This window comes from Podospora pseudoanserina, chromosome 5 (genome assembly GCF_035222485.1).
Source record: "Podospora pseudoanserina strain CBS 124.78 chromosome 5, whole genome shotgun sequence".
Taxonomy (NCBI): domain Eukaryota; kingdom Fungi; phylum Ascomycota; class Sordariomycetes; order Sordariales; family Podosporaceae; genus Podospora; species Podospora pseudoanserina.
This window is the reverse complement of record NC_085924.1, coordinates 1,414,465-1,437,697: the sequence shown is the minus strand read 5'-3', so window position 1 is coordinate 1,437,697 and position 23,233 is coordinate 1,414,465. Positions and strand designations below refer to the sequence as shown.

At 51.2% G+C, this 23,233-nt stretch overlaps 6 protein-coding genes across 6 annotated transcripts; 3 read left to right on the top strand and 3 right to left on the bottom strand.

Moving 5' to 3' along the window:
• Positions 1-320: 320 nt before the first annotated feature.
• Positions 321-3,053, bottom strand: QC764_503520 (uncharacterized protein). Its single transcript, XM_062947605.1, has 2 exons — positions 2,364-3,053; positions 321-2,294 (listed from the first exon to the last, which is right to left on the bottom strand). The coding sequence occupies exons 1-2, from the start codon at positions 3,028-3,030 to the stop codon at positions 637-639; spliced, it is 2,325 nt and encodes a 774-aa protein (XP_062798813.1). The 5' UTR covers positions 3,031-3,053; the 3' UTR covers positions 321-636.
• Positions 3,054-3,313: 260 nt separating this feature from the next.
• Positions 3,314-4,338, bottom strand: QC764_503515 (uncharacterized protein; the record flags this gene model as incomplete). Its single annotated transcript, XM_062947604.1, has 3 exons — positions 3,314-3,572; positions 3,634-3,839; positions 3,903-4,338. The coding sequence occupies 3 exons, from the start codon at positions 4,336-4,338 to the stop codon at positions 3,486-3,488; spliced, it is 729 nt and encodes a 242-aa protein (XP_062798812.1). The 3' UTR covers positions 3,314-3,485.
• Positions 4,339-5,019: 681 nt separating this feature from the next.
• QC764_503510 (uncharacterized protein) lies at positions 5,020-5,832 on the top strand (the record flags this gene model as incomplete). The annotated part of the gene is made up of 1 exon (XM_062947603.1): positions 5,020-5,832. One exon carries the CDS (start codon positions 5,020-5,022, stop codon positions 5,830-5,832), a length of 813 nt encoding a protein of 270 aa, XP_062798811.1.
• Positions 5,833-5,969: 137 nt separating this feature from the next.
• QC764_503500 (uncharacterized protein) lies at positions 5,970-9,391 on the bottom strand. The gene is made up of 3 exons (XM_062947602.1): positions 8,251-9,391; positions 7,244-8,179; positions 5,970-7,095 (listed from the first exon to the last, which is right to left on the bottom strand). The coding sequence occupies exons 1-3, from the start codon at positions 9,246-9,248 to the stop codon at positions 6,102-6,104; spliced, it is 2,928 nt and encodes a 975-aa protein (XP_062798810.1). The 5' UTR covers positions 9,249-9,391; the 3' UTR covers positions 5,970-6,101.
• An 86-nt stretch (positions 9,392-9,477) lies between these two features.
• On the top strand, positions 9,478-13,382 carry QC764_503490 (uncharacterized protein). The gene is made up of 2 exons (XM_062947601.1): positions 9,478-10,642; positions 10,702-13,382. Exons 1-2 carry the CDS (start codon positions 9,558-9,560, stop codon positions 13,211-13,213), a joined length of 3,597 nt encoding a protein of 1,198 aa, XP_062798809.1. The 5' UTR covers positions 9,478-9,557; the 3' UTR covers positions 13,214-13,382.
• Positions 13,383-16,232: 2,850 nt separating this feature from the next.
• On the top strand, positions 16,233-17,587 carry AVO2 (Target of rapamycin complex 2 subunit avo2; the record flags this gene model as incomplete). The annotated part of the gene is made up of 2 exons (XM_062947600.1): positions 16,233-16,252; positions 16,528-17,587. 2 exons carry the CDS (start codon positions 16,233-16,235, stop codon positions 17,381-17,383), a joined length of 876 nt encoding a protein of 291 aa, XP_062798808.1. The 3' UTR covers positions 17,384-17,587.
• Between the last annotated feature and the right edge of the window lie 5,646 nt (positions 17,588-23,233).

Below are 23,233 nucleotides of genomic sequence, written 5' to 3'. Positions count from 1 at the left end.
GGTACCGAAGCTCAGTGGGCAGACGGCGAAGACCGATGCCATGAGCCTGAGATAGTGCCTGAACCGGAGATATCATGTTCTTTGCTAGACTTAGTTGTCTCGAAGCGGCGTGTTAGCGGGGAAAAGTTGGGTGAAGGGCAAGCGCGAGGGGAAGAAGGTGTTGTTTGGTGTTGGGCACTGGTCCTTCAAATTCACTCCTCAGCTTTCGCTCCAGGTGGCGAGTTACTGTCAGACAGTGGACAGAAAAAGACGAGTCATTACGTGCCAGAGTAGTAGTTCACAAGGCAGGCAGCATGTCAAGGCTGCAGCGGCTCTTTGTTGCGATATGCTTCTATTGTCAATGTTGCTCCTGCCCTGCCTGCCTCATTACACTCTACCTACCTCGCTCTGCTGGATTCCGCCATTTCACTAAAATCTCTCGTTGTTTTGTTTCTAGAGGCTCTCTCTTATAAACCACCTCCGTTGACTCATCCGCGGCTCGGTTGAAAATCACAATCGGGTCATTGCTTTGGTGAGTCCACCTTTTCCAGTATTTGATGTTGATCATTTGTAAGTGACTCACAAATCGGCCAGTACGAGCACCCCAGAAGAAGCCAGCCGAATGCAGTTCGTTGTACAGAGCCCTCTCCGTCACACTCATACAACCCTAATCAGCCCCGTCTTGACATGTTCCTCGTCCCAGACAGACACATCAATCGAGGTGGATAGTCCAATACGTTCCCACGCCGCTCCATCGATATTTCTCAGCGAAGCTCCCAGCAGAAGAGCCAGCGACCTTTTGTTTCGTCTCGCAACCAACAAAACCAAACAATTTCCGGTCCATTCCTCTGTTGGATCGTCGACCCCGTACGGCGCTCTTACCGCCGAGCCCGAGTATGGCTGATTTGGGTCACCCTCCACCGACATCAATGGGACATCAGGATTGAAGAGGAAGTCCGGATGCTGTCCAGATACCCGGACGTTGTGGGTGTAGCGGTATTTGCCCACCTCACGGGTCATCTCACTCTCTTCGCTGTACGATGCGTTCGGCTCGATGGTACATCGAATGCCGCCAATGAGATAGCTTCCGACCATTGTAATAGCGCCAGTGGCACGATCAAGATCTCGACATTGCAGTTCGTACATGAGGGGATCAACCTGGTGCAGGGGCGCGTAGTGCTGGTCGGTCAACACATGGATATACGTAATCTCACCATCAACGCTCGCCCAACTCCACGTCGGAGCATAGTGTCCTGGATTCATACGGCAGCTAGCCTGCCCCGAAGATGTTTTCAGGTCTATGGCGCTCCAGCCAAGGCTTTCGACAAGCTTCTCCTCGAAGACGCCCCAAAAAGGGCTCCAACCGGTCTTGACTGCGATTCGCTTCATGACGGATTCGATGGCGGGCAGCCGGTCCGATGCGTTGGTGATGTTGCGCTTCATAAACTCGATGAGCAACCGTAGCCATGCGTTGTGTGAGCTGGAGGCCAACTCGACGTGTGTTGACCACGAGTTTCCAACAACGCCAGGGGCATAACCTTGCCAAACCGAGTGGTGATGGCATTCAAACTTGAGAGCACGGGGGGTGAAGAACACGGTGCGAGACGAGAGAAGACGTTCCTGCCAGATCCAGGCCCGTGTTGACACCCGACCATAGTCTCCTCCCACATATTCGGTTTCAAGCTTGTGCGTTCGTCGACGGACCTTCAGCGTTAGCGTACCCATGCCCTTGAGCTTTAGGTCAAGCGAGAACGGGCCGGCCTTGGTGTCTCTTTCAAGAAGAATGCGATCATTTTCAGACTCCCCAGAGGCGGCTGCGATGGTGAGTGTGGCATCCCCGTAGATGTCACCCATCTTGGGTGCCTGCGTGGAAAAGTCACCATCATCGCCTTGGACGATACACAGCCGGTCAACCCACAGATACTCGATGCCGAGGGCGCGGACACACGTTACAACGTCTTGCAGAAGCGGCGGAAGCTCATCGTAGTTGATCCCTGCTTTTCTTGACTCCAGGTTGCGTGCATCAGTGAGATAGGTATCTGGCGAGACGGAACCCCAGCAGTAACTGAGAGCTATGTACTTGGCGCGGATTCCAGTGGGCTCAACAAGCTGAATATGGCTCGGCGCGTGCGCCTGAAGCCAGATCACCCGGCTAGGCAACTGTGGAAGCAGCTTGTTGTTGCCTTCACAGCTATGGGATGTGATGCACTCGTTCACTCGTTGGTTGATGAAATTTAACGAGTCCTCATTACCGGCACACTGTGGGATCTCCTCGCCGAAGCCGACGTGCCGTACAAGGGATGACAAGTCGAAGCCTAACACACGATGAATCGGCAAACAGAACAGAAAAAGCTTCTGACAATATGGGGAAGAGGGGTATTTACCTGGTCCAGGGGCGCCAGAGCCTCCAGAGGGGCTTGGCGAAAGTGGTCGATAAATCTCGACATCAACACTGGGCTTCTCAGCATCACGAACAGTGACCGTGAACTTGACCGGGACATCAAAGCCATAAGTCTGCAACGCCTCCTCTCGGCTCATATGCGTCGTGATCAAGCTTCCAAACTCTAGTCGCACCACCACGGGAACACCAGGCGCCAGGAAAATGTGGAGGATGGTCTTTTCATTCTCCCAGCCTGGATGGATGGCATTCAACGCTGTGCGCACGATGAAACAGTGCATGCAGCCGCCGTTTGCCGAATTGATGAGATCCTCTGATTTGGGGACAAGTTTGGCGGCATGTGTGTCCGGTGGGAGATTGTACTCGAGTTCGGCCCAGGAAGGGTCTTTGGTGTTGAGGTTGCCATCTCTAGGGGCGTGTGTTGCGTCGAGGTGAAAGCAGATTTGACAGATGTTGCTTGATGGGAGGACTTCTATGGGTGGTGCTGTAGTTGTAGGGGGTGATGGTTGAGCGACCGGAGTTTGGATGGGAGCAGGCGGTGTGATGTCTTGAGCAATGGAGGGGAGAGCTTCCCGGAGAGAGGTTGTCTCCGAGAGACCCTGGTCATTGCCACTGGGTTTTTTGTCCTTGAGCTTTCGAAATAGCTTCTTCATGATGTCTTCTGAAGTGATCTTGCTTTGTTTGCTTTGAGGATGTGGAAAGCTTTCAAAGCGATAAGTCTTCTTCAAAGAATATCTGTGTTCCAGCGGGGAAACATTACCCCTGCTTACTGGCCCCTGAATACGGGGCTAACGCTCACGATCGAGGTGTGGCTGTGCTCTTCCCCAATGAAAAGGTCTCAGTCACAAGAGGGGAAAAGCTCTGATTGGGCAGCCCATCTCACAAGATGAAGGACCGGTATGGCATCACAACGATAAGCTGTTTTCAACTCACTCAGCTGACATTTCTTAGACCATGACACCGCACCACCGGCCTGAAGAATATCATAAACACACAGCGAAGCCAAAGACAACTAACAAAACCACGCAGTCCAACCATCCAAGCAACCACCTCATGACACCTCGCCCACAAGTCTCAGTCTCCCTCCAGAGCAACCTCGACAGTCTGTTTAGCAGTTCCTAGCAGCCTTTCCAATGCAGTTAATCCCAGCAATGCACTCCCAAGGTGCCTTGCCATAAGTAGCGCAGTTGATGAGCTAGGTAAAAATCCAAACTGTCAGCAATCACATCTCAACGTACACCACCGGGGGTTCGTACCTTGGGAGCACAATCCAAAATCAAACTCCAAGCACCAACACACCTCAACCAGTTGACAACCCGTTGGCCAAACTTTGTGATGATGGGAGCAAGTCTAGCCAGAACCTGGAGCCAGCCAAGAGCGCGCTTGTCAACGTGCTCGACGTCACGAGCGGCGAGGACGGCGTCGAGGTCGACCAAGGTGCCGTTGCCGTCGAAGCCTTGGACTGTGGGAGGGATGGGTTAGTTTCATTTGGAAGTTTAAGGGGGTAAAAAGGGGGTGGGGTTACCATCGCCACCAGGGCTGACGATCAGATACCCCTGGGAAACACCGTCGACGATGATTTCAACCTTTTCGGCTCCGTCGTCGAGAGAAGCGGTGATGATGTTGACGTCTTCGTCACCGCGGGCGGAGAGGGGGTCGTGGGCAGGGTCGAAGCTGAGGGCTGCGGCGGCTTCACGTTTGGCGAGGGCGTTGACAGGGGCGTAAAAGTCGTAGTTTACTGCGGCGGCGGAGGTGAGGGTTACCATGGAGAGGAGGGTGGTGAAGAACTTCATTTTGAGATTGGTTGAGGCGGTTTTCTTGGGGTGTCTTGAGAAGTGGTTGTCAAAGCTGGGTTGGTGAATGAGCTGGTGGTGAGGAAGATGGTGATGATGAGAGACGAAAGGACGGGATGGAGAACCATAAGCCTTTATACTTTGCATTGACAGCATCGTGATCTCCATTCTCTCTATATTTCTGATCTTTTGCTATTTTTGATGGCTTCGAAATCTTCTCTACCTCTTGGTGTAAGACTGCAAGCCACACGGTGTCGCCGTAAATGGTATCTCTCTGCCAAAACAGCGATCACCATGATGATCTCGGAGAGATGGTCGCTCATCTTGATCATAAGCGCAATTATCCAAGCATGGCGAGTATCTAACGACAGTAACACAGGAGGTAACAAACTTGAAACCATAAGTCCGAGGCTAATATCGAGAATAAGCAGTATTACAGCAAGCTCGGTGTAACAGCTGTCCGCTGCCTTAGCCTTTAGGAGCCAAGACTAGCTCTCCCATGTATTATTAAATAAGCACGCAAATATGATCGCCTGGTCTGGTTTGCCTCGGAACTCAGCTGAGGGGATGATGAGTACCTACATCGTTCAGGTCAAGAATGGCTAGCCGTCAATTACTGGCCATTCATCCATCCCCGACCATGACTTGTCGCGAAGCTGGACCTGAAGCTCAGCCGGGCTCGGCATACAGCGCCATTGGTGTAAGCCCCAAAGCTGACGAGAAAACACCCCGCACCAAACGATTTCACCGTCAAGATTCCTCACAACAAACGCTCTACCGCGCCCCCCCCCCCCTTATCACCTCCATTCCAACTAACTTTCCCTCACCGTTACCATTCCCACCGCACCAATGGCAAAAAAAACCTACATCTTAGCCCCCAACTTCACCACCTCCCCCTCCTCCCTCCGCCTCGGCGACATCCTCCCCGACCCCCTCAGCCCGGACTTGATACCCCTAAACCGAAAATCGCGACTCCCCATCAACCCCGACGACCTGCTACCCCCAACAACAGTAACTTCCTTCTCCTCCACGCGGAAAGACCTCCTCACCGGCCGCTTCGGCCTTTGGACCACCCTCCTCGCCGGCCTCAACCTTCCGATGGGCGCCGACCTCGGTTTATTCCTCGAGCGCGGCTCCAACGACGTGATACAAGTCCCAGAGCTCGAAACAGGGGAGTTTGTCGCGACGGAGGAGTATATACAGCGGGTGTCGGAGCAGGATGATGTAAAGGGGTATTTGACGGAGAGAAGATACCGCGCGCCGGTGTATATCGTTACTGGTGTCAAGATTGCCAGGGGGGCATCGGTGTCGTTGGAGAGGACACGGGAGGTAGATGCACGAGTGGGGGTGTCGGGGCTCGAGGGAGTGGCGGAGGTGAAGCCGTTGCTGCAAATTGGGAGGAATAGACTCCAGGGTGTCGCTTTTGATACAGCGAGCGAGTTTGTTCTGGCGTTTCAGGTGAGGAGGATTAAGTTTGCGAGGGGGAGGGTGCAACATGAGTTGAGTTTGAAGGGGACGAGTATGTTGGGTGATGAGAGGGAGGATGTGCAAGAGTGGAAGGTGGAGTCGGTGGATGATTTTGTGGGTGAGGAAGATGAGGTTGAGGTTCTTGAGGATTCGGATGGGGTTCAATGGGCGGTTGCTAGGGAGTTTGAGGACTGATAGGTAAGGTTCTGCCCGATACATCGACACTTAGATACAATATTGTTTGTAGGTTCTCGTGTCTTTCTGCGGTATCCCTGCGCAATGAACTCTTCGCTTCAACATGTTCCAGTTCTTCATCTGACTTGTTCCACAATGAAGCAATTTTCCATTAACCCGCCTCAGACTTTGATCAATTAAGCGCAGCTTAAATACCTTACCGTAACAACGGAGAAACCCCGCTCCCCTTCATTACCTTGTGTTTCAACGATTCTAAAAGTCCCATGAGGCTATCGAAAAAGCGGCATGCCTTCCTTCAAAATGGTACACACCTCTACATCAGTAAGATCACGCCTCCAAAGTACCCATGGGGCCAATGATAGTATCCCCACTCTATCGCCGTTAGAGCCCATAGCCTGCTTCCTGAGCATATAACGCATCCCCTCAATCGTCCTTAGCCACATGTACTGGTCCTGGCTGAAGTACCCCTTCTTAAGCATGTGTTCCAGCCAAACCAGACAATTCGCGGCGATACCAGCGGCGATTGGCGCAGCATATGAGCTTCCGGATCGGGCCTCCTTTTTGTTGTTCCACAGCATCTCTATTCCGACACCTAATGTGCCAAAATAAGTGCCTCCTGGTTGTCGAGACGGGTTCAAGCCCCCGTTGTCGTTTCCGTATCCATCCAAGGAATATACACCAATAACCTTGTCGTGGGTGGCAGGAAAAGTTGGCCGGCTGTTGAGCCCCGAGTTTGACGCCGCCGCAAAGACAAGTGTTGGGTGCGGTCGAGTGGTTACAGCACGGTCAATGGCGTCGCTCACCCCCTTATCTATATATGCAGAGCCAAATGACATGACCATGATGTCCACCTCTTGATCCATGGCCCAATGGATTGCTTTCGCCACGGCTGTGTTGTCATCGAACTGTTTGCCGGCGGAGACCTTCGCGATGTATACTTCAACGTTGAGGGCTGTCTTGAGAGCAAGCCACGCTACATGTGTGCCGTGGCCTACTACATCCCTTTCGTCTCCTGGAGACGTGACGAATGATTGAACTGCGCGGATTGAACCTCTTCTCCAATCCCGAAAGCCAGAAGCTTTTCTCGAATCCTTGATGTTATCCAACACACCTTGAAGGCTGCTATTATCAACTTCAATCCCGGTGTCTAATATCGCAATCTTAACAGGCCGTAGTCCATTGCTCTTTGTGATCCTCGGTTGTATGAACTGGGCATGGAATCGGTCCATGGAATCGAAGAATTTCGCGGCTCGGTCAACCCGCCTGCATTCAAAGGTTTAGCTTATATTGTAATTGTGAGGACAGCGGGAATAGCCTTGTGATATTGAAAGGCATGCCATCGAGATAGTCCAAGCGTACAGGTTCGGTAGGGAACGGGGGGTTAGCAAGGAGATAGTAAAGAGGTACATACTCATCGACCGTGCGTACGATCTCACCATCAAAGAACATCGTCGAGTCTGTTGAACCACGTTTCCTTGTGGGTTGGTGATATTCCGGCTGGAACGTCGCCACTCCATACGTCCCTCTCTTTCGCTCCAAATGAAGCTTCTTCACGTAAAGCGCTTTGCTCGGGTTTGGAATGAGATTGAAATTTTGCTCAAGTGGCTCGACAATCGCGTCGTAAATGGCCTTTCTCATCATATCCAGTTCGTCCACCACACCGCCTGCTTCGTTGCTCTGTTTGTTAACTAATGCGAAGATATGAAAACATCCATCTACCGCGGCGTTGTACTCTCTTCTTCCAAATCTATCGCCTCTAGAATCAAGAATGCTGACAATTGTGTCCTCGAACTCATCCTGGGTTACTGAGGAGGGGTCAACGTCAATGCGTGTGCCAGTTTCAATCTCGAGGAGGAGCTTTGCGAAGGAAAAAAGCGAAATCGTAGCCTCAGTTGAAGATGTGGGCGAGGAATTGTCGAGGGAGCAGTGAATGAAGGGATGGTGAGGATTCCAGATCTCATCGGACTGTGCAAGGAAATGTATATTGCCCGCCGTCCAAGGGTCTTTGAGCCAATTGGTACCCCACAGATGGAGAAAGCACCTAGAAAGAGACAATGCTAGAACAGCCTTGTCGTTCATCCCGAAGACGCCTCCTTCTGGTATGTCGGTAAGGAAGCCGCTGCAAATCAGGTAGTCCAGAGATATTGTTGGCTTGGCATCTTGAAAGTGCTGCGGCGTATCAAGCTGATACTTGGGGTCGTGCCAAAGGTAGTATCGATGACCGGGCTCAACAACCTCAAAATGGACGGCCAAAACTGTTGGCAGGTGGTGGTTCTCATTAAGGGCCCGAATGTCTTCGCAGAGATCGACAATCATTTCCACGTCTTCGGGTAAGCTGTTGACCTTCCTGTTTTGTAAAAGGTATTAGTGCATGCAACACATAAGGGCAGCCTGACATTGGCAATGGTAAATACCTACCTTGGCACAATGGCCCTACACTGACATTTTTGCCAAAGGTCGTTGGTAGGGCAGGAAGGGAGGAACAAGTTGAAATGTATTGGCGGCGCCAAGAAACCATCCATGTCAAATCCATTCAACTGAAGCTTGACCTGGTGATCCTGATTCTGACAAACGCTACTGTATAGCTTCTCGAAAAGGCGACTGGAGAGGTCGCGCGGCGTCGTGTTCTCCCACTTTGTTCGGGGAATCCGTTGTGCAGCAGGTGGTCGAAAACGCTTAGTTGGTGCAGTCTTCCTGAGGTTTGCGAGACATTTGTTGAGATGCCAAGCCTTGCGTACCCCCTCCTGGAAGTTGGCCATCCTCTGGTGGAAATTGATAAGCTTGTGGCAAGCCCTGTCGCCTGACTCCTGGAGAATTCTTCCAAGCATTTCGAGTTTTGGATATTTTTTGACATCGCAAAGATCTTGGAGCGCCCCGATGTCATCATGAGGGCGCACAGTGGGTTGTTCGGTCCGTCCAAGTGCAATAGGCTTCGGCTCAGGTATTTGAAACAGCCATTTGGCAACCAAGTCGAGTACAAGTGGAACGCCAGCCACTTGCACAGGCTCATTCTCAGGAGGCTTGTCTTTGTGGATACCAGGTGTATTATCCGCGCCGGAAGTGTCGCCAGGCCGCGGTTGGCCCAGGATATCGTTACATACCAGTGTCTCTAAGAAGGCGAGGAGATCGGATGATGTTTCTAGGCATAGTCGGAAAGACCGAACCGACAGAGCACTTTTTAGCTCTCTCAAATAAAGGCCCGCAGTGACGAGTTCGTGTAAAAACATCTCCTTTGCTGTCTGGGCGTTGATCTGCTCCGCAAGGCCATTGCCGTGGTCGCTATCTGCCTCCAACTTCCAAGGAAGATTAGTTGCAAAGAGAGGCTGAACGACGTCAAGAATCCGTCTCTCTTGAACGCTGCTGTCAAATCTCTGCCGTTCTTCGGAGGTGGTGTTGAGGTATTGTCTGTCCATCATAGAGTTGCGGCCTTTTCAACCTCGTGACGGTGAGCTCGAAGTTACCGTGTAGAGGTGCCTATATGCTAGATGAAACACCCAAGTAGCCATGAAATGACTGGTCTGTTTCCTGACATGCATGTATTCAAAAGCGGGGGTGTGTGATGCGGGGTTGGGTGTCAGGCGCGTGTCGCTGACAACTTCCAGGCAGGTTATCAGTGTGCTACGACTACTATTCGTTCGGCCCGATTAAGGTTAAGGCAGTCTTCATTTAAGTCATCTTTCCCAGGCATTCTTTGTCATTTCAGAAGACAGATTGACCGGTATAACATGCACCCAATCAAAAAAACCATCTGCGCAACGACCACATGCCACGAACAACACCAGTTCCTCTCCGTGAACATCTCGACACCTACTTTCAAGATGTCAACTTCAACCGCCATCCTGGTCAATGATAACCAAATCTATGAGCGAGCTCGAGATTGTGAAAGTCTTTTCTGGAGGCTCCTAACGGACGAAACAGTCGATAATGAGCCCGTGGAGGCGAAGAACTACCACATAATTCGGGAGTACCACCAGCGTTTTCAGCTTTGGACTGCCTTCGTTGGGGTTTTTGCTCAACCTGAGGCGTCGCTAGATGCTCGACTTAGAGACCATCCACAAGTCCACAATCTAGTTCTTCGACTCCTCCAACTGTTGCAATCCAACCTAGCCCGGTTCAATTCATCGTTAATCTCGAATCATTCGAATCAAGCTCTTCCAGAGCCGGTCGCCGCCGCTGCACTCGACGCCATCCACGAAGCCATCGAGAGGCTTCAGCGTCTAGCCTCCATCATTCGCCAATCATCCATGGGAAGCTGGGCATCTAGAGTCAAAGCATACGCTCTCAAAGTGGACCCAGAAGAGATATCTGAATTCGAAAGGATCGCCTTGCTCTTTGTCAAGGGAAGATTGGATGGAGTATCAGAATCTCTTGCAGAACAGCTAGCTTCATCCATAACATTTCGACGACTCAAACTTCTGTATGTTAGGAGACATCACCAAAAGCTCGCTACCCCTCGCCAATATCTCCCATCTGTCGGTCCTAATTCAGAACCCAACCCGTCCCAAGCAGATATTCGAGTGCGAATTCCGGTGCCTGCGTCCCAAGCGCACCATCGCTTAGGCAGCTCCCCACTTTACCAGCCAATATATGCCACATCTCAAACCAGCCCGTCGGTACTAGATCAATCCAGATTTCAGAAGGAGATTTCAAAGCCTGCTTCAGTCTTGGACAATGCCACAGTTAGCTTGTTTGGCCAAGGCTACTCGTATCCCCCACGGCCAAAAATAGAGGACGGTCTCGGCTTCTGTAAATGCCAGTGGTGCGCGTGCGAATTAAAAACTTCCGACTTGGAAAAACACGGATGGTGGAGGTAAGTTTTGTCATTCCATTTTGGGGTAGACAGGTAGACAGAGTTAACCTAACAGCTAGGGCTCATTTTCAACATGATCTCGAACCTTACGTCTGCATTTCCGAGGAGTGCATCGACAATTTAAGATACTTCTCCAAGCTCTCCGAGTGGCGTGAGCATATGGAGGAGGCCCATTCAAAGGAATGGGCACAAAAGATTCACAACACGGTGTGGTATTGTGATGTTGAACCCGGCGAGTATGCCGAGTTTCCCACCGGGGACAAACTGAGAGAGCACATCAAAACAAGACACAGCGCCATGACCGAGTCCAGGGTCGTGAGAAAGGTAACACGCAATATCTTGCGTGTTACCCGGAACGCCAATATCTGCCCGCTTTGCAATCAGGATGTTCTTGCGGTCTATGAGTTGCAATCTAGAATCACACAGGCCCCGTCCAAGGGAAAGCAAGCAGCAGAAAACGAGGATGTCGAATATTCGTTTGGCGGAAACGACACACAACAGCATGACTCGCCGAAGTCACCGGGTGATAACAGGCCGAGTTTTGTGGACTACGCAAAGATGGTCAAACACGTTGCCCAACACCTGAAGTCGTTGGCTTTCATATCAATAAGATACATCGATGATGATAATATCTCCGTTGACTCAGATCAAGCGGCTAGTGGACAGAATGGTTCGACGGAGGAGGGTTCTGATAATCGGCTGTTCGGTGACACTCCGGACGATGAAGGGCCACTACAGTTTGAGGATATCCCTTCGGACGTTCGCACAAATGCCCAATCTGATGATGAGGGCTTGGATTCTAACCCGGCCGTTCCGTCGGAATCCCTACCTCCTGTTCTCGGATCGGTGTATAGCAAGAGCTTTTATCCAGACCACTCCAATGAACCGGTTCACCGTGAAACCGGACGTTTTGTCGCTGCAGTCAGATCATTCGAGGAGTTTAACACCCGGGTATTGAGCAACTTGCCAGATGACCAAGGGCCGCTGGAGTTTCAGGACACCCGGCCTGACCTTCGCACCTACGAAGAAGCACACCCAGGCCCTGGAGCAGCAACCGTTCCCAGTTCGGAAAGAGCGATTGGTGACAAACCGACAATGGCCAGGTCCTCATCACGATTCGAGGCTTCTCCAGATGATGTCCGCCCCCGAGAGGCCACAAGGCCGCGTTCTTACAGCGGGTCCGATTTTTGGGAACGTGGCTCGGTTGACTCCTCGAACGAACAGCAGATGACTCTAAAGGAGTTTCTGGAGTCGCATGATAGAGACAAGTATGAGTGGGATTCCGCTGGTTGGGAAACCGAGCATGCATGGGTGGAACCCGTGCGCCAAGCTGGTCTAAACCTGACGACTCACAAGGTGTTTCACCATCGGGGTCAAGAATACCTTAAGCCGCCTTTTCCATTCCTTCAGGAGGGGGAAGCCCTGGGAGACTCAGGATCCACGATCACATATCGTGTTAAAGCTCCCGTTGATGTCACCTATCCGCGGTCCCTGGCCCTAAAAGTGATTGTCTGTCGTTCTCATGACCGTCCGCCTGGACCAGACTCAACAGCTCGTCGATCGACTTTGCAAGCGCTCAGCAAGCTATCAAGAATTCAGCATCCACATGTCGTTGTGTACGTGGCTTCATTCGAGGACTATTGTCTGAGCACAAGGCAGGTACGCCAGCGGCGGGGCTGGACAAAGGAAATCAACACACTATTGACGTCGCAGGTAATCAAGAGGCACATATTCGGCGTGGCCGTCTACCCACCCGCACAAACAAACTTGCAGGTCTTGTTAGAGGACTTCCACGACAGTCAGACTGGGGAAGATTCGACCAGGAAATCCGACAACACCTGGATGGGAGCTTATCTTTGCAGTTATTTCGGTTGCCTAACTCGAGCAATGCTCTACCTTTGGAACTCTGGCATCGGGATACAATATTCAGATATCAATCTCCGCAAGATTCTCATCGACGACTTTGGGCTCCCGGTCATTGGAACCATAGGCTTGACCCGCCACTTCGAGACACCAACAGAACCCGCCGGCAGACTCACCAAGTACAAGACCCCCTACATTCCCCCAGAAACTGACGAGTCTTCCATGGATCATCCCGACTCGCTTACCCTCCCGGGCCTCGTCTACTCACTCGGTTGCATATTCTTCGAAATCACATCTGTCTTGCTAGGATTGCCACGGGATAATCCTAGAAAATGGCTAGGCTTGAACTCTCATAACGCCGGGCTTGAAGAACCCCATTGGTTTACTTACCGGAGCGCGCTCGCTGGCGGTGCCAAACTTGAAGACTACTTCCAGGTCCTACGAGCACGCCAAAGCAATACCGAAAAAAGTGTGATACCGAAGCTAATCGAACCTGTGCTGAAGATCTTGCCCATCATTGGGGAGATGCTGGAAGTGAAGCCTGAGAAACGGCCACATTTGAAGGATTTGTACCCGTCTTTCAGACATTTATATGATTTGTCAGAATCACCAGGGCGCTGTGAGAGTTGTGAGGAGGAATGGTTGCAGTCCAGACCACGCCAGGAAACGGACATGTCCGAGGAAAGGCCCAAGCAGACGAAGGTCTGACAAGGTGCTTCAGGGACCTCACGTTCTCATGGCTTTGACTACCTAGATAGCATGTTAGATAGTTCAGCCGTCCCTCATACGTCGAAGCCATCCTTACCTTATGTTGTTATTGATGTTCTAAATGGGAGTCGCTGCATCCTGATGATCCCAGGGTATATGATCAGCTGAAATATGTAGTTCATCTTCTTCATTACATGTTTCTTCAAGAAGCTCGGCTCTTGATCTTCAATTAACCTGCGTCCATCCCGAAGAGTCCTCAACCTGGTCCCCTGACTCGCCTCGTATCCAGCAAAACAAATTCCCGTCAGAGCCAACCCACCGAAAACCCCGACCTCTGCATTTCCCGCTGATATTTCAGCTACCAGAATCATGATATCTTTTCTTCACCTGAAGCCAGTTGTCAAACTCTGCTTCGACGTAGTATGGGCGCGATTTCTCATCACACACGCGCTCATTCCTACGAGCCGTGGCACAATAGAATTCATAATTCAAATTTGACACTCACTTCGGGAAGCCAATCAGAGGCCCGATGAAAGTGACCCTCGTACATGAAGTTTGACCGACACAGCGGCATACACAACCTCCCCGATGGGCTCATCAATGTCGGGATTATCGTTGCGAAGACGATAAGACTCGAGACCGCTCATCAGCGAAGGAGGTGGACGAAGCAGGGTAGTAAAGCCTAAATCTATTCACTTGCCTACCCCTCTCTTCCTTTCCTGCTATAAGGTGCTCCGCGGTCCTCATCTCAACCTCGCCGTACTGCCTAGTGCTTCATCCAGAATGTTGCACTCTTCTTCTGAGGAGGAATGGAAAAACTGTATTCTCGCACCTAGCTACATGGGTAAGCGGGGGACCGAAGCAGAAACCGGCAAATGCGGTAAGGTATCGGGCAGGGTTGGGTTCGCTCTGTGTGTATATGTGTGTCACGTTTCCTGGCCGAAAGCCAGGGCCACATAGCAACAGCAACCTCGTATAAAGCTATTTATGGTTAGGTACATGTTATACCGTAATAATCCTTAAGGAGTAATTTCCCCAGCCCATTCAGGCTTTTCAATCCTTTACATCATCGCAATAAAGCCGGAGGTAATCAAGGCCCCCTATATGCTAAGCACCCAGCTCCGATCCCAAGCCCCAACTTAGTTCGTCCACAAAATGGCAAGTTACTTGGTAGTACATAGTACCCCAAAGGCAGGTATTCGTTGCCGAAAGGCATGTATGTATGCGAGCCCTGGCGAAAGATCTAGAGCGAAGGGTTGGGGTCGCTCGCTGTGAATGGCCGGAAGTCGACGGTGGAAATGAGTGATTGAAGGTTGTGGAGCAATTCAAGATCGGCGTACTAGGTTAGAGTGATGCGGAGACATGGCTAATTTAGTGTCGGAAATTCCAGTCGCACGTCTCGTTAATCGTGTGGTTCCGGGAAAGACATCTTGGGATTGGCGACGGAGACAATGTCCTGTTGTTGACTGACAAAAGCCACGGCGGTATATTGGGAAGGCAAAAAGCCTCCAGTCAGGATTGGGGTTTGCTCTGAGGAACTTCAGGTATAGCGGTGCTAGTGCTTGAGCGTCTCCTGGCGCGCCTCATAGTTGATGGAGAATGTGATCGCAGGTGTTGTTTGCTTACCGTATGGGAGGACAACCGTTCTGGACTCCCATACTGCTCGATAAATTTTCAATCGAAGCTCAGTTGGGGGCTTGGAAAACTGCGCTGGCGAGGACGACATATTTTCGAATGATGTGGTGAATGGAAAACTGTTAGTTTGCGACAACATGAGAGAGGACACCTCGCAAGTGCGATTGGAAAAGAAGAAAAGAAGTGCTCAAATATATGGCCTCGAAAGAAGAGTTTGAAGTGTGGATGCGGATCGAAGCCAAAGCCATGTGACCGCGAGGTGGGTTGTGAACGGCAGCCACATGTTCATGTTCAGCCACCAGAGCCACGCTTCGCGGATGTTCGAACGGAAAGTAATGTGCAGGTACGGTGAAATACTCCAACCCGTTACTGTGATATCATCCTTGCATCCCCTGATCCTTTGATCCTGTCACTCGCTATAATTCTTCACTGATCATGGACTCCCAACCCACCATCGCCAGCACCCTAAGCAGCGCTAATCCCCCCATGGCTCTGGAAGACCCAATTCCACTAGCAGACTTTGGACAACCCTACGAACACAACCCCGGAAACTTCATCGTGGAGTTTCAGCCCCGTCAACGCCCCAAAACCAAGTTCGACAAAGTCAAACCAATCATCCAGTCATACATCCCCGGCACCGAGAAATAGGACAGGCTGGTGGACGGGATAGAGTTCGTCACACTTGCATCTGGGTATGCTCTCGTGGCTGCTACCTTGAAAGTGTTTGGAGACCGTTCACAGGTTGGAAACCATTTGGATGACCCGGTTGGGTTGCTGATTTGGGGATTGCTATTAGTGAGGCGGCTCGTGTTTCAATGAAACACGGTGTGGTTCTTCACTAACAGTTGGTTAGGGTTTCGCAACGATTATCTTCCTGGGCTTTCATGAGCTGGTCAACATCGATGCGGCAGTTGGCAGAAACGGCAAGCCCGGGGCTCGGCGGGCCAGGATGACCGGGAAGCAATTGAGATTCATACTGGCTGTTCGGTGTGTGCTGCTCCTCGTTGCGGCCTTCATGGTTCAAGTCCGTGGACCGTTCTGGTGGACGCCGAGCATGGAAAGAGCAGAGAGGGATGGTCGAGCCTTGATCGATGAGGGCCTGTCTGTTACGAGTCGCAAGTGGTTCAGGCTGGCATATGCGATTGTGTGGTTCACGATGATTGGGTGGTTGTCGTTGGTGGTGGACGGGATGCACCGACTCGGGTTAACTACCCGGTTCCCTCGCTGGTGGAAGTAGCCTGAACTATATCGATGCCCAAGTATAGGCCCACGGTATACCTATAGAAATAGTTTATTCCGCCCTCGTCGCACATGATACCACCTACCACTTGATGTCGTTGCTGTTGTCTCTTGTTGTTGTGGTAGGGCTGAACTTGCAGGGATCATGCGCAGGCTAATGGCGGGGTACCTGCGCCACCCCGCATTTCGGACTTGACGGCGCGGAAGCCCAAGCGCTGTGTTCCAGGCTTGGGCCACGATCTGCGACGTCACTCCATCCCCACCAACCATCGCACTGACTCTCTCCACGATCATCAATTCACCACAGCTGCCCACGCCCAAAGCGCGAGCTGACCATGTACGTGCCCTTTCCTGTCCTTGTCTCTCATGTTAACACCTTCTTGCCCCTCCCCACCCACCATTTTGAACTCTAGTCACCACTAACAGCTCCTCAACTCCAGGATCGACCCCTCCATCCGCCTCCGCCGAGCAATCCGCTCCAATGACCACCTCCTCGTCGCCCGCATCCTCAAATCCCACCCTCACCTCCTCCACAACCCCGACCCAGACGAACGCTTCGGCCTGTCCAACTCCAACCTCCACCTCGCCGCCTCATTGGGCCATCTACAAATATGTCGATTGCTGATATCCCTCGGCCACGAACGAACCAGAACAGCCGATAACAACCCCACCGATGACGACGATAACATCACACCATCACTGAATGACAACCATCAAACACCACTCATGCTCGCTTCTGCCGCCGGCCACACAGAAGTAGTCCACTGCCTATGCGAATTCCACCCAGCGGGTATCGTCAGGCAGGATATACGAGGGCGGGACGCAATCATGGAAGCTTCACTACATGGACACGACACAGTTGTTCAGTTGCTGCTAACGTACGCGCCTGGTGGAGCGGAGAGTGCGTTGAGAAACGCTGATTTGGATGGGAATACCGCGTTGCATTTTGCGAGTAGTAATGGGAATTTGTTGGTATTAAGGACGTTACTGGCGGCGGGGGCGGATCCGAGAAGGACCAATGTTTGGCTGTGGACGGCCGAGGCGTACAGTGCTACTGTGCAGGCGGAGGTGTACCTGAAGGGGTTGGTGGTGGAGGTGGAGAGGAGGAGGGGGTTGAGGGCACAGGAAACGACACCACAACAAGAAAGTCCCAAGAGGATTAGGGAGGGGGTTGGGGTTATGGATGCCAGCCCGAAGAAGGAGGTGGTGGTGGGCAAGGGGAGTCCGAGGAAGGGGTTTAGCTTGGGTTTCATGGGCGGTGGGGTTAGGTTGGTGAGGGATGGGGTTGGGGATTGAGAGGGTTTCATGGGGTGTGCTGATGCTGTGCTTTGACAGTTGAACATGGCGTGAGACATGAGTGCGTCGGACACTTTTTGCTGCCTTTGTAAGATTCTGGGTGGTATATATCTGTTCGAATACATGCAGGGTACAAGGCTACGCTGATACGATCTCTTTATGAGCAAGGGAATAGGAATAATCTGTTCTGGTATGATTGTCTGACTGAAAGTCTGATCTCTCGCTGTAACACCAGACTTGGTGTCCCTTAAACTTACAGTCTTGTGCTGAAAATCATGCACGGCAAGACCTTCCCGGTCCCTCGCCCAACTCCCGTCTTGGCCTTCAAAAGCTTCGCTTACACGCCAGAGCTAACAACAGCCATTCTACATCCAGTTAGCGATCTTCATGATTACCAAGCCAAGAGTATTTCAGGGAGGAGCAAAGCACATTGAGACGCCGCATTTAGTTGCCTCCTGCACAGTAAACAAAATTGTTTCCGCCGAAAGCTTTGAAGTGACCACTGTGAACGCTGCACTGGAGAACCGGTGATATTCCTCCTTTTCATCTAATCTCATGATGCCAGGCCAGTTGTCCGAAGCCGCTGCCAATCACGTCAAAATGTCAGGGGTCTCAATCATTGTCGGGCAAGTACTATTTAAACCAATGCTCGTTGCTGATTAAGTTCTTCTGAAAGCAACGCTGTCTTCAAGTCCTCAGTGTCTGCGATGGATAGCAACACCAACTCTGGGACCCCTAGTGGTCTCATCGATGTCCGCGTTCATGCCCTTCCACCTGTCTACGTGGCGGCCATCGAAGCGGCAGGCGGCGATCCATCCAACTTTCCCTCGGCTACTTGGTCCCCCGAAGCGGCCATCAACTCTCTTGATCTCTCTGGCGCTTCCCTCGGCATTCTCTCCGTCTCTGCCCCGGGTGTTTCCATTGCCGGTACCGGCCAAACTGCCCGCGACCTATCCCGTGCTCTCAACACCCAGCTTGCCACGTATGCCACATCGTCCGAGAACTCTTCCCGTCTGGCCTTTTTCGGGGTACTTCCAGACTGGCAGGATGTAGACGGCACGCTCGATGAAACCGACTTTGTTTTATTGCCAGCAAAAGCACTGCAAGGGAGTCACGGTGTTCACATCCTACGGTTCGTACCTCCCGTCAAACCCTCTGTTCAAGCCCATCTGGGAAAAGCTCAACCACTACCACGCCTTGATCTTCCTGCATCTGACAACGCTCGACATCACCCGTCGGTTTATTGCGAGCGGTCTACCCCAGGCCGGTAATCGACTACCCCATTGCTACAACTCGCGCGGCGGTTGACATCGTCTTTGGTGGTATCATGCGTGATTACGCCGACGTCGACATCATCCTCTCACATGCGGGAGGAACACTCCCTTACCTGGCCAATCGTATCGAGTGCTTGTTGCTCAACCTGACCTTGGCGGGGATGGTGAACATCATGCGCGAGGACGTCAAAGCTGGGTTTGCAAAATTCTACTTTGACACCGCGCTTAGTAGCTCCACTGCCTAGCTGGAGAGCCTCCTTAATTTCACGAGCTCTGATCGGGTCCTCTTTGGGACAGATTTCCCCTATGCTGGAAAGGAAGCTATTGCAGCTGTGTTGGGCCAGTACCACGATTTTGTTGGGGAAAACCCCAGGGGAGGAGCAATTCAGCCGGCGGTGTTGAGGGAGAGTGCTGCTCGGTTGTTGGAGAGGTATGGCCATCGTTGATTAGGGGGTGGATACTCAGGCTGGGGGGGCACACGCAGGTGTTCGTCCGAACTACGCATCGTCCCCAACCTCCTGATTTATTTCACTGGCTCGTGATGGAGTTCAGTCACTTTGTGAGGTTTCGACCACCTTCTACAGTTATCTAATGGAGTCACCATACCATCGTATGCTCCGCGCTAAGGGTGCTGGCTGCCGGAGCATGCTCTTTAACACGGACTATGGTGTTTTCTGTGGAATTTCTTAGCTGGGATGAATTCTTGGAGTAGCTGGGTAAAGAAGGTGGCCTGTCAAGGGGCATTATCTGTCAGGATGAAGTTATAAATGGGCTAGCTACGACCGCTTAATGAAATCTTATGGGCGACGATGAAAGTTAATGGAAAGTGACTATGAGGTGAACATAATAAAAACAACACGAGTCAAGACCGTTTTTGAAATTACATTGCAACCTACTAAGAATACTTCCAAGATTGGGCTTATATAGGTAGTATGCCCAACTGAACTTGCGTTTCAACCTTAACACTTACCCCTTTTCACCTATTACTGGCGTTGGGTATGAACAATGTCACAAGAAGTATCACAGACTTTTTTTCCCGCGGGTAAAATACACAGGGTGAACAAAGCTTACGAGCTCCCATCTCGTGGGTGACGAACGTGCTGAAAGATGCGGTTAAGAGACTTGATTATTAGGATATCTATGCCATGCGGTGAGATGATGCCCCTGACCTGGGGGCAATGGCCCTACCTGATTTTCAGCTGATCATGATAGCAACAACCTAGAACGCACGACGACAACTACTGACAAGGGTTTAGAAATAGGCAGTGAAAGCAATATGCAGGTTCATGAGATAGCTTTGATGCCCTGTTTTCTCCCTGTTCTTGTCCCCCTTTTGTTCCTTTCTGCTCATCATCGTCATCATCAACTACTATCAGCTCAGGGGCCAAGTGTGGCTGGTGGGACTGGGGTGAAGCGTGATAGGTTTGCAGCTGAAGAATGTGCCACGATGTGGCTTTGTCCCGTGGTCCTTTCAACGTGTGACATTTCAGGAGTCCGCTGCCATTTAAAACATCTCTTCGTCTTCCTCCTCCTCTTCTTCCTCTTTTCATGAGCGAACATATTTCAACGACTCCATTGCCCACCCTTCCAAACCCAGTATCGTAAGTCGAGGACCAACGCCTCATTCCGCACTGCGAAAAAAAAACGCCATCTCGAAGCCCCGATCTGGCTCGATTCCATATCTGGTCGACGAAACGATTTCCGCGTGGGTATATCGAGAGCAGGAGATTTTGCGCAATAGTGCGTTTAACGGCCGGCTGGGCTTTGATCTCGGCAATATTTAGATTCTGAAGATGGTGGATGGTGTGGTTGAGGAGGCGGTCAATAGTCTCGGAACATCAGCCTTCTTCCATGAGCACTGTGTTCGGCAACCCACCTTGACATACGCTGTGAAGCTGGCCCCTCCCGGATGCAGTTTCACAAGAACAACAACTGGTATCTTGCGAAGAATTCTGACTCCATGTTAACTTTGAATTTTTAGTAAGGTAGGTAATTGCAGGTTGGCCTTACCTTGCCACCCAAGTAGCGTTAAGCATAATCGGCGTATGCTTTTTCATCTCATTCATCATGTCCCCCCTGTGAAGTTTCAGATGGATGCTGGGCGCAAGCAAATATCTAAGGAAATGTACCTCAAGTATTATACTCACCAATCAGGTGCGAATTCGCTGTGTTCCAACAAACTCAGGTTCTCACCCCCGAAGAGAATCTCCCCAACAACATTCGTGACATAAGCAAAATAAGTAAGCTCCGGTTGTGAAGGTGTGCTATTGCCAATCCCCTCTCCTATGTGAGCAACGATAAGTTGTGCCTTCTGAACAATCAGGTCTTCTTTGAACTCAACTGCACGACGAGAAAAGAATGATTCGAGGGGCTTCTGTCGTAAGCGGTGTAGCTCATGAGACTCTGTAAACATGTGAGAGCCGTCAAAGCCGAGTGCCGTTCTTTGTCGGAAACTGACCTCAGTACGGCGGACAGAACCGTGGGCATGACTGTTTTGGTAGAACCCTGGGTCTCTGATGGAGAGTTCCCAGGTACTATATCGCACGATTGGTCCTACAGATTGTGTGGATAACCCATGTCAGGAAATCCATCAGCAATCTAGCATGCAGGTAGGGAATGCCATACCATATCTTGTATGCAGTTCTGCAAGCTTGAAAGAAAGCATTCCGTAGGTCATAACCTCGTAATACGTCTGTTACCACCCTTTCGCAGCGGCCATCTTTGGACCAGGAAAGCCAGCGAGTGGATGAAATCAAATGCGGTAGATAGTCAGTGCAAGACCGTAGAAAGCAAGTCCCGCAGAGGTGACAACAACAAGATATGACCCGTTAAGATGACTCTGGTCTAAAAGCATCCTGTTCACGATCACCCTGAATGGTGAAGGTTCCGTGGTGCGATCGGTTGAGGACAAAAACCCGTTAAAGCAGAGAAGCACCTGACATCCCTAGCCCACTTAGAGACAGGCCTAGCTGCTAAGAGTGCTGAGAAACAGACAATCCCATTGTTCCCATCATTCTACATAAGTCATTGGTCATCCATGTGACTCGGGACTAATTCCTGATTCATAATGCGCTCTTGTACCTGTTCTACAAAAGAGAATTATCATGCTGGTTTTACAGAAACTTGTAGGGGTTGCCAATGTGGTTACATCTGTCACACAGCGGCCCTTTTCCCTGGCAGAACAACCTGATATCTGACGCCTCTTGTCTAGGGTAATCTCATCCAAGATCTGTACGAGGCAAAAGCTCCGATGTGTTTCGGATGTTGCACCTAGGGCTTCTTGCCATAACCTAAAGCATATTTTTATCTAGGTAGGTACTTTGCAGCCACTCGACCACAAGATGGGGGCTGTCTCTGACCCGTAAAGGCTTAGCCCAGTGTACATAAGGATGACGGTTGTGGGTAGCGAACAAGACTAAAGGTTTTTTCATATTCCTACCTAGATCGCTACTTCAAACTTTACTCTAGCATCCTATCTTTCACTCAAATGGAATTCCAATACTCATACATCCTCGATCCATCCGAGTATGACACTCAAGGCCTGTGTGATGGCATCAAGGTTCGAATCCACCACCATCACAAGACCACCGACCTAGTCATCATTGGCGCAATTGAAGACTGGAAAGAGAATGTCGCCCCGGTTGGATCATCTAGCTGCCTCCCCTGTTATTCTCCTTGCTCAGACACAAATTATTTACTGACACGGTACGGCAGACCGAGGTGGCCTCCACCCCAAGTTCAACGCCGTGCCCCTTTCAATGCCGGGCCCCTTTCAATGCCGGAATGCCTCCCGGACCGACTGGTTATTGTCACCTGTGCTAACGAGTTTAGCTTTCTTAATGACGATGTCTTTGAGAATGCGGAAGAGACAGAAGGGCAAGAAACACTGACTGAGGTCCTCTCCGGCTTCGCCTTGCAGAACGCTCCACCAACAACGATGACGCGGTACCCAAATTGCCCATCAATAACATCAAGAAGATTCAAACATGGATGGTCACGGAGATGCTTAGAATCGATCCTGACCGGGGGCTAGTAGCTCTTAAACTCTGGCAGGTGTTTTTTCAGGGTGGCGGTGGTGGGGACTGCTCGAGAGCACAGCATTGCAGGTTGGCTGACTACATCGAGTATCGAAACGAAGACGTTGGAAAGACGTGGGTATATCCTATAGGGCCTATCCTTTTTTGGGTGCCAACATATGGCAGCTTCTGGAGTGGCATGCTCTACTTTGGCCGTGCCATCAGCATCCCAGATGAGAAAAAGGCGGTCTGTTCGGACCTGTGCCGGCCCGGATAGATTGCCTTTGCTCTCGTGAACGATCTTTATTCTTGGGAGAAGGAGGAACAAGACGCCATGAAGAGCGGCAAGACCCATATTCCAAATGCCATCTTGGTCACCATGTAGGAAAAGGGGGTTGACCTGGCAAAGGCCAACAAGATTTGCTGCACTACCATCAAAGACTACGTCGACAAGTTCCTGGACGTCGTGAAGGAGGCAAAAGAAGCTCGAAAATACTCGGTAGATCTTCTCCGCTTCTTGGACGGTCTGGTGTATTCGATTGGGCAGTCTTGTTTGGAGC